Source organism: Haliotis cracherodii, unplaced genomic scaffold (genome assembly GCF_022045235.1).
Source record: "Haliotis cracherodii isolate W230 unplaced genomic scaffold, xgHalCrac1.p SCAF_7, whole genome shotgun sequence".
Lineage (NCBI taxonomy): Eukaryota > Metazoa > Mollusca > Gastropoda > Lepetellida > Haliotidae > Haliotis > Haliotis cracherodii.
Window position 1 is genome coordinate 59214532 of NW_027266330.1, and position 9705 is coordinate 59224236.

Here is a 9705-nt window from a genome sequence, read left to right on the forward strand (position 1 = left end):
ATATTTCTACCTTGGGGTACGGGTGGCCCAGTCGTCTAAGACGCCGCGATTCGCTGTGCAGAGTTACGTCCCTTCGGCCCGCCAGAAACCTATGATTGTGGGTTCGAATTCCGGTTCGCCTCGATTATGTTTCTAGGTTTGTCAGCACTATACCCGTGCTCGTGGGTTTCACCGAAGTGGTAAACGTCTGAGACCTGCATCACTTCGGGCTTTCCTCCCACATTAAGCTGACACGCCGTGATATAACTGGAATACTGTTAAAAGCGGCGTTATACCCATCTCACTCACTCACTATTTTTACCTGTTTCAGGGGATGCATGGACCCCCTTCAGCTGCCCCCAGCCTCCTCTAGCCGACCTGACCCCTCTGCGCATGTCCTATACAGCCACTGAAGCCCTGGCAACCTACCAGTGTCAAGATGGATTCAGTGTCTGTGCCGGAAGTGACGTCATCAAGTGCAATTCAAGTGCTGGATGGCCGAGTCGTGACATGTCATGTAGACAGACAACGTTTGAAGTGCCGGGAGATTTTGTGAGTCTAACTGATTTCATTACTATGATAATAATGTTACATGTTGAAATAAGGGACCGGCCATTTAATATTCTCTTGATAATTATGCTTGAGACTGTTGATAAGAAGAGAAATTGTGTACCACAAAAATTACATTGTTGCAAAGTGTTTTTCTTTAATTATTCAGGCTAAAAGCTGCATAAAACCATACTCACTCACTCACTCATTATCTCATCGTTATCTCATCATCTCATCAAAAAACACTTGACCAGTGAAGTTAAAATAATTAAGTAAAGGGAATATCTGCCCAATCTACCCTTCCTTGCCTTTCTAAAACAACATCGTAAAGAAGCTAATGAGTCTTCCTAATTACAGGAGGGCTATACCATTATAACAATAGGTAAACTCAATCAGCCATGACAACTCCCTGTAGATGTTTAGGCATGTAGACGTTTTGGCATGTAGAAGTTTTGGGAGTGAACCATCTTGTGATACCGTTAGAGTGTATTGCGTGTAGGTTACATAATATGTTATTTCACACATCACAGACAAACCTCGATAATCAAGGCGTTCTGGGTGCACAAATGCCCATATTAACGATGGTTGGTGCGGAGTGCAGCCTGTATTTATGTAGACGTTCAAAACAGAATCGCCCTGAAAGATGTCCAGATAAACAAGGTTCCACTGTATATTATTATATCATCTTTACCCTGTAAATGTTTGATGTGAGAAAACTGTTTTTCCGAACAGTTATAATTTATCGCCAATGTAATGGTACCACAAGATGGGTAATAGTGCATGTCTTATGACGCCTGGTTTCAGCTAACAAGCGTGGATGTTCAATGTCCTCTGACTGTCGGCGATGTCCTTGAGTCCTGGGTGTCCTCCAAGGAGAGAATGTAAGATCCCCACTCTTAAATCACTCTTAAAGCTTACCATGATATTGATGTAATAATACCTTCGTATTGTAATGAAATCATTAAATGAAAGCTCTATCTATATTCACACATTTACGTAGAGACTCCTTAAACAACGTACTGTCGGAAATGCTTTTCTAGCTTCATTGAATGAATACTAACCATAGCGCTATGAAAATAGCACATCTTCATCTAGCCTATCCGAACTGACACTGTGAATAGCCAAGAAAGGTACTTTTTTAGGGTCAAATGACAATAACCTTTAAAATATCCGTAAGTTGTCATGCATGTTGTTTGTTTGTTTGTTGGCTAAGGCTGCACTCAGTAGCAATATTCCAGCTGTATGACGGTGGTCTGTAAATAATCGAATCTGGACCAGACAATCCAGTGATTGACATCAGCATCGATACGATGACAGGCATCAACCAAGTCAGCGAGCTTCACCACTCGATCACGTTAGTCGCCTCTTACGACAAGCATAGTCGCCTTTTGCGGCAAACATGGGTTGCTGAAGACCTATTCTACCCTGGATCTTCACGGGTCACTGTCATGCATGCGGTCAATAGCCTTAGGTAAACATTGCTGTACTATTGAGATATGCTTTGACGGGGCTAGCAATTAAGATATTACTGCATTATGTTTGCTTGGGAAAATGATGGAAAAGAAAAGCTATGAAACGAGATCAGTATTGGAAGGTTGGGGTTTTAGTATCAAGACGTGTTTGTTGTTGCACAGATGATTTCTTTAGCCAGCATCTGACTCAGCTGAAGACGTATCAGAACTGTCACCCAAAGGTATGATAACATGCGCAACAAGGCTGATATCTAGGGCGATGCCTCTTTTGTGATTCTAGCAAAGGATGAATTGATCAACCCTTTCACCTTTGTGAGTTTTAATATTTTGTTATGTCTTGCGACGTACCCTTTACAGTTAGCCCAGATAAGCTCAACAAGATTGAGCTCGCAATGTCTGAGTGGGGTACGTAACACAACGTAACCGTGTTTCGCCGCCAGGTCATGAACATCTGTCTTGTATTTTACTGGTTTCTTATTCAGGGGAATTTTCTCCATAAATTGAAGTTTGTTTCAAATGTTCTGAGGTTGACTTTGCAAGATTTCATATGTTCCTGAGTGACAGTATCTGGTTCCCCGACGTTGTGATAACTGGCGTTCTGCATGACAATGATACTGGGGTTGTTTAAATTGAAGAGTAGCTGATGTTCCAACAATTCTATACCATTCGTTTCCTTTTGATAATCGCCATCTTTCTTCAGCCTCACAAACTAGCTCACATCCATCAATAAGCCCCAGATCACAGGTTCCGTCGTCGAAAACAATGACACGATTGCCTTTATCTGTTGGTACCATGGGTGTTTGTTGTCCTTCTGACGAAAGATTAAATGTGTCTTTAATTTCCACTCGACTTCTTCTAGAAATCGGGAGTACCTTCTGATCATAAAGTTTGTACACAGTACGCCTCATCAACGCTCTCTCTCTCTCTCTCTCTCTCTCTCTCTCTCTCTCTCTCTCTCTCTCTCTCTCTCTCTCTCTATCTCTCTCTCTCTCTCTCTGTGTACCATGGCTATGAATAAGCAAGTGTAATGTAACATGCATCATAGGAGCAGTGTAGACAAAACAAATGCAGCAGCATTTTGTTATTTGCTATGATGCACATCTAGAATTGTCTCCAATCGACTTGTTTTTTGTGGATTAGATGCTCTATGAAGACTACATTATTACGACGAGGGAGTCGCATGTGCATATTTCATAGTCCGTTTCAGACTTCCCTCTTTAGACTTGAATCAATCTGAACTTGCTGTTTTCGTTCGAATTTTTCTCCTGTAAGATTGTCAACAGGATTCCTTGAGACTGATATACTGCAAACCACAGGTAGGTAGATCAGAAGTCACAGTCTGTGAAACATTCTATCTTGATAAAAATGAACAAAAGCATATTTGAAGTATTTCCGACAGTACTTTAACATGATCTCGGGGTCGTCTGAGGCACCGTAATTCGCTGTGTGGAGTTGGGTCCCTTGGGTACGCCTAAAACCTCTTGGGTTCGAATCCCGTTTCACCCCTATTATTGTTCTTGGTTTGCCAGCACCATTCGTGGGTTTCACCAAAGCGGGAAACGTCTGAGACCTGCATCACTTTAGGTTGACACGTATATACTGGAATACCGATCCAAGCAGTCATCCCACAATATCTCACTCAATCCTAACACGATCTTCATCCCTTTAAAACGTAATATCATCGGCTTCACTCACTCATTCACTTACTATCTTGCATGGTGTGTTTTTTTGTAGAGGTAGTGAGTTGGGTTTAAAGCTGCTTTCAACAATATTTTAATCCAAGCTTTAGATATAAGTTTAGTTATAGTCCGTTCAGCTTACTATGTGGGAGGGGCGTGGGGGGCAAACGTATGTGCTTCTCTGCCACTGTATCCCAAAACAAACCTTGTTGACAAACTGCTTGCAATAAACAAAACCTATTTAAGCTTTGTTGGTTTGAAACAAACAGAAAAGTATATAAATGTCCACGAAGTAATATTCAAGTGTGCACGTGCATGTGTATTTCAGGTCGGTACTAATGCTTCAAGCTGACAGTCAGACGCAGTTTGCACTTGTATATGAGATGTCACCTCGACAATGGTATGTTTCCCATAGCACAAATGCCGGAAAGCCTCACACGAAATACGTAGACAACAGTCCACTTCTAAGCCCTGGCCAAGAGTGGCATGTTGTCATGGCCTTTCTATCAGAGCACATGCATGTAAGTTACTTTGATATTTTTTTTGTTATTTTTTGTATTTCTACCGAATCACTGGGGGGTGGGTGGTCGGTTACGGTTGTGAGGGGGGTTGTCATGGTTACTTTGGACTGTTGGTTCCAATGTGTGACCTGCTAGTTAATCTTTTTAAGTTGTTTTTTTTTTTAAATATTCCAAAACAATCTGGAATCTGTGTTTCTTTATATTAAACCTAAGAGAAATTTTGCTCTATATGCAACCTAAAAACATAATGTGTTTCTTTGATATGCTGTATGTCCTGTCTGGAAGATAATATGTGTTGTACAATGGCCGAAAAATATCTTAATTGTCTCCAACAAGATTCCCACTCTATTAAATTCTGCATAAGTTCAGGTTTTCTTGATTAGTTTCACGTTGGTTTTCTCGAACACCTTGTTTCATTATTTGATGATGATTCATAAACGCATGCTTGTGACCCACTCGGGTTCTTACAACGATTGGACTGTTTTAGCAGAGATTTCCTTTCATTATGGAATTGATATAATGGCTTTTAATTGCAGATTGAGATTAACGGTCGACCACTGGTGGTATATCCTCATTACATTCCACTCAGTCAGGTGCGCGTCGTCACCAGCATAATTGGATTCAAACTCAGGAAAGTCAGCGTGTCTAAATGGAGACATGCCTTTCTAGGTAGGCATTGGAGATTAAAATGAGCCGACTTTCAGGGAAACAATTGACTTGCCTTTGCATGTGTTTGTGACGGGTGCCACCGGTGGGGCAGGATACACTCGCCATTTTGCGAACACCTGGTGTCATCACTATCTGAAAGTGATTCATAAACACTTGATTATGATTTAGTCGGAATCGTACAATGGACTCTGCTTTTAGATTTTTAATGATCATTAAGATGGTTTCGTCTGAATTATTTACAGACTATTTCCATGTTTGGTGGACCTTTTCTTCCTTTATTGGGATGTACAAGGTCATACATCAATTTGCTGTACTTTGTTCCCATGGATCCATTCCTCGAAGCAATCTTAGCTCCAAGCTGGGCTGACGTTGACTGAATATAATCTCAGCGCCAATCTGTGCAAACGTTGACTTACGATAATCTTAGCGCCAAGACGGGCTAACGTTGACTTACGATAATCTTAGCACCAAGACGGGGTAACGCGTACGTTGACTTACGATAATCTTAACGCCAAGACGGACTAACGTTGAATTACGATAATCGTAGCGCCAAGCTGTGTTGACGTTGACTAGCGATAATTGCTAATTTACCAGTGCTTGCATTGAGTGAGTGAGTTTGATTTAACGCCGCTTTTAGCAATATTCCAGCAATATCACGGCGGGGGACACCAGAAATGGGCTTCACACATTGTACCCATGTCGGGAATCGAACCCGGGTCTTCGACGTGACGATCGAACGCTTTAACCACAAGGCTACCCGACCGCTCCAAGCTTGCAGTAACGGGATAACGCGTGCGTTGACTTACGATAATCTTAGCGCCAAGCTGTGCTGACGTTGACTAACGATACTCTTAACGCCAAGACGGACTAACGTTGATTTACGATAATCTCAGCGCCAAGCTGTGCTGACGTTGACTAACGATACTCTTAACGCCAAGACGGACTAACGTTGACTTACGATAATCTCAGCGCCAAGCTGTGCTGACGTTGACTAACGATACTCTTAACGCCAAGACGGACTAACGTTGACTTACGATAATCCTAGCGCCAAGCTGTGCTGACGTTGACTAACGATACTCGTAACGCCAAGACGGACTAACGTTGACTTACGATAATCTCAGCGCCAAGCTGTGCTGACGTTGACTAACGACACTCTTAAGGCCAAGACGGACTAACGTTGACTTACGATAATCTCAGCGCCAAGCTGTGCTGACGTTGACTAACGATACTCTTAAGGCCAAGACGGACTAACGTTGACTTACGATAATCGTAGCGCCAAGCTGTGCTGACGTTGACTAACGATACTCTTAACGCCAGGACGGACAAACGTTGACTTACGATAATCTCAGCGCCAAGGTGTGCTGACATTGACTAACGATACTCTTTAGCTCCAAGACGAGCTAATGTTGACTTACAATAATCTTAGCCCTAAGATGACCAGTATTTTTATGCTAACCTAACATGACACCGTATACGGCAACTGAAGACACCATAACGAATGTCAGCCGAGCCCAATATTTTTTTTGTGCTGACCTAATCTGACACCGTATACGGCAATTAAAGACACCAGAACGAATTTATTATGCCGAAAGGTATCGATATCGCACATTGTGCCTTTTATCAGAGATTTCCTCATCGGTGCTACTAACAGAGGCCAAACCTTGTTGAAAATATTAACTATAATTTTTATCAATAAAGTCACGAACATGATCTAAAAAAACAGATTAATGTCCTTGCTCATCACAATAAATGATAGTAAAACACAAAACAGTGTCAAAAAACGAATTTCGGTACCAGAATGTCTATGTGAAATACGTGAGGTGGGTGTTGGAAATCCAAGATGGCTGTCACTGGCGGTATACGGTCTCATATTAGGTCAGTATCAACCATCTTGGATTTTTACTGACGGTATACGGGCTCTTGTGAGGTCAGTAGTTCTGTACTCTGATTGGTCAATCTCACTTTAAGACATCATAAAGATACATATGTTATGCCACCATCTCCTTTCACAGCCCATCAGTAATGTGGCACAGAATTATCTCGCTCATGAGTTATGTTTGTTGCACGGCCATTTTAAGGATAGGTTAGTCTGTCTCACAGTCCCTGAAACATATTTTTCCCTTCCGACCAGCCCATTCTATAACGCAAATGCCGTAAATAAAGCAAGTCTAGATCTGCATCTCCCACTTCACTGGGACTCCTTTTCAAGACAACGGAGTTATTTGTTTCTATCTAGGATAAGGATAAGCGTTATGACGTAGGCTATACTACTCAATACAAGTTAAAGAACGCCCACAATTGGAAAGATGTGTGTTATAATACCAAAATAGACATAAGAAGAAAAAGATCTATTGAGGACTATATTTCGAATCCGTCTCGGGGGACACGGGTGGCTCAGTCGTCTCAGGCGCCAGAGTCAGTGACATCATCAGTACTCCTGTCATATCAACCAATCACTGTTTATTCCATAGCACCACTTTGAGAAGTGCCGATAACAGTGGCAGAGGCAGCTCTAAAGTAACAAGGGGCACAGGTGGCCCAGTCGTCTAGGGCGCCGCGATTCGCTGTGCAGAGTTGCGTCCCTTGGATACGCCAAAAACCTATGATTGTGGCTTCGAATCCCGGTTCGCCCCGATTATGTTTCTAGGTTTGTCAGCACAATACCCGTGCTGGTGGGTTTCACCGAAGTGGTAAACGTCTGAGACATGTATCACTTCAGGCTTTCCTCCAACATTAAGCTGACACGCCGCGATATAACTGGAATACTGTTAAAAGCGGCGTTAAACCCAACTCACTCACTCGAATCGGACTCAAAACGAAAGTATTCAGTCGAATAGGCCCAAGGTTTTTTCAACATGAGAATGGAATAAAACTCACTGGAGTCGCGAGGATGCATCAATGCTGATTTGCCTTATACATGCCGTTTCAAATATTACCGGTAACGCTAGGTACCATTGGGACTTCGCTTCCTGTCTAAACACTCGGGAAAATATCTTTTCCAGGTAACAGTTCATTATATCAGTCTTCTGATCAGGCTGATTATATCTTATGTTCACTCTCTCTTTTGAATGTAGATCTGTGCTTAACTCATGTCTAAAAATGTCGTCTGGATTGGCTGCCTTTTAAACACGATTGCTAATTTATCAGATCTTGATGTGAGTGAGTTTGATTTTACGCCGTTTTTAGCCATATTCCAGCAATATCACGGCGGGGGACACCAGAAATGGGCTTCACACATTGTACCCATGTCGGGAATCGAACCCGGGTCTTCGGCGTGACGATCGAACGCTTTAACCACTAGGCTACCCGACCGAACCGAGCTTGCATTGATAAGAGAGACTACGGTGACAAAGATGTCCAGGCTATTTGCCATAGCTGTTGATGATTGTATATTTTGTAAATCAGCAATTTAAGTCAAAGGTATGTTCTATCTGTATCAGAGGCGCCTCTGACGAACCTTGCACACGACAGGACGTCCACGGCAAGCAGCAACGTCAGGACGGCGATGTTGGTGGTGGACGGGAACGACAGGAACGACTGGATGTCCGACTCCTGCTGGTCAGCTGTGAAATCGAGTGATCCGGCATGGTGGCAGGTGGACCTGGGTGGTTACTACGTTGTCACAAAGATTCAAGTATCCAGCATACAAACGTGTAATTTAGAGTGCTCTTGGAGTAAGTCAGATTTGAGGTTTTTGTTTTGTTTGTTTGTTGTTTAACGCCGCATTTAGCAATATTCCAGCTATATGACGGCGGTCTGTAAATAATCGAGTCTGGACCAGACAATCCAGTGATTGATAACATGAGCATCGATCCACGCAATTGGGATCGATTACATGCATCAACCAAGTCAGCGAGCCTGACCACCCGATCCCGTTAGTCGCCTTTTACGGCAAGCATAGTCGTGTAGTAGTAGTAGTAGTAGTAGTAGTAGTAGTAGTTGTAGTAGTAGTAGTAGTAGTAGTAGTGGGAGGAGTTTGTTTGTTTGTTTGTTTGTTTGTTTGTTTGTTTAACGCCACACTCAGCAATATTCCAGCTATATGACGACGGTCTGTAAATAATCGAGTCTGGACCAGACAATCCAGTGACATCATGAGCATCGATCCACGCAATTGGGATACGATGACATACATCAACCAAGTCAGCGAGCCTGACCACCCGATCCCGTTAGTCGCCTTTTACGGCAAGCATGGGTTGCTGAAGACCCATTCTATCCCGGATCTTCACGGGCCTCAGATTTGAGGGGTTAGGCCCCAAAATAAGATGTATGGGTGTCCTGTTTCAACCCTTCCAAACATAGGGTACTAGGGTCGTTTTTCTTATTTTTTTTCACTTTAATTTGTATTCTTGAAAAAACAGTAACTTACGGTATGTCAGTAAATATAAACTTCCAACACCAGCGAATAACCAGTATCAATTGACACAAATTCCATCAGCCGTAAAATGCAAAAGTGTTACAAGAAAGTCAGTAAACGCATATTGTGTCACTGGATTGTCTGGTCAATAGTCGATTGTTTTCTTCTTATGCAAATTGTGTGAGTGGCGTGTGCAACTGGAAGTGCCGAACATTCTCACCGTTTCACAAAGACACTTGGTGTTATCACTGATGTTCAGTGATCCCTTTCATATAATGATTTCCTTTCAAGCCAAATATGGAAGTTGTTTCGGTAGATAATCGAGACTGGTTAATGTCTGGCATTGACGTTTCGTAGTTATCTGTTTCCCGTGATTTCATGTTGAAAGACACCCTTTGATCCGTGAAGATCCGGGGTAGAATAGGTCTTCAGTAATTCATGCTTGCTGTAAAAGGCGACGATGCTTGTCGTAAGAGGCGACT

At 42.5% G+C, this 9705-nt stretch overlaps 1 protein-coding gene across 1 annotated transcript in view; it reads left to right on the top strand.

The window, feature by feature from the left end:
• Positions 1-9705, top strand: part of LOC139449047 (uncharacterized) — a 47676-nt gene that overhangs the window by 20277 nt on the left and 17694 nt on the right. The window contains exons 13-17 of the mRNA XM_071230518.1: positions 311-531; positions 1333-1409; positions 4008-4200; positions 4737-4869; positions 8310-8543. Of these exons, the coding sequence (XP_071086619.1) occupies positions 311-531; positions 1333-1409; positions 4008-4200; positions 4737-4869; positions 8310-8543 (858 nt within the window). The remainder of the gene's footprint in view (positions 1-310; positions 532-1332; positions 1410-4007; positions 4201-4736; positions 4870-8309; positions 8544-9705) is intronic.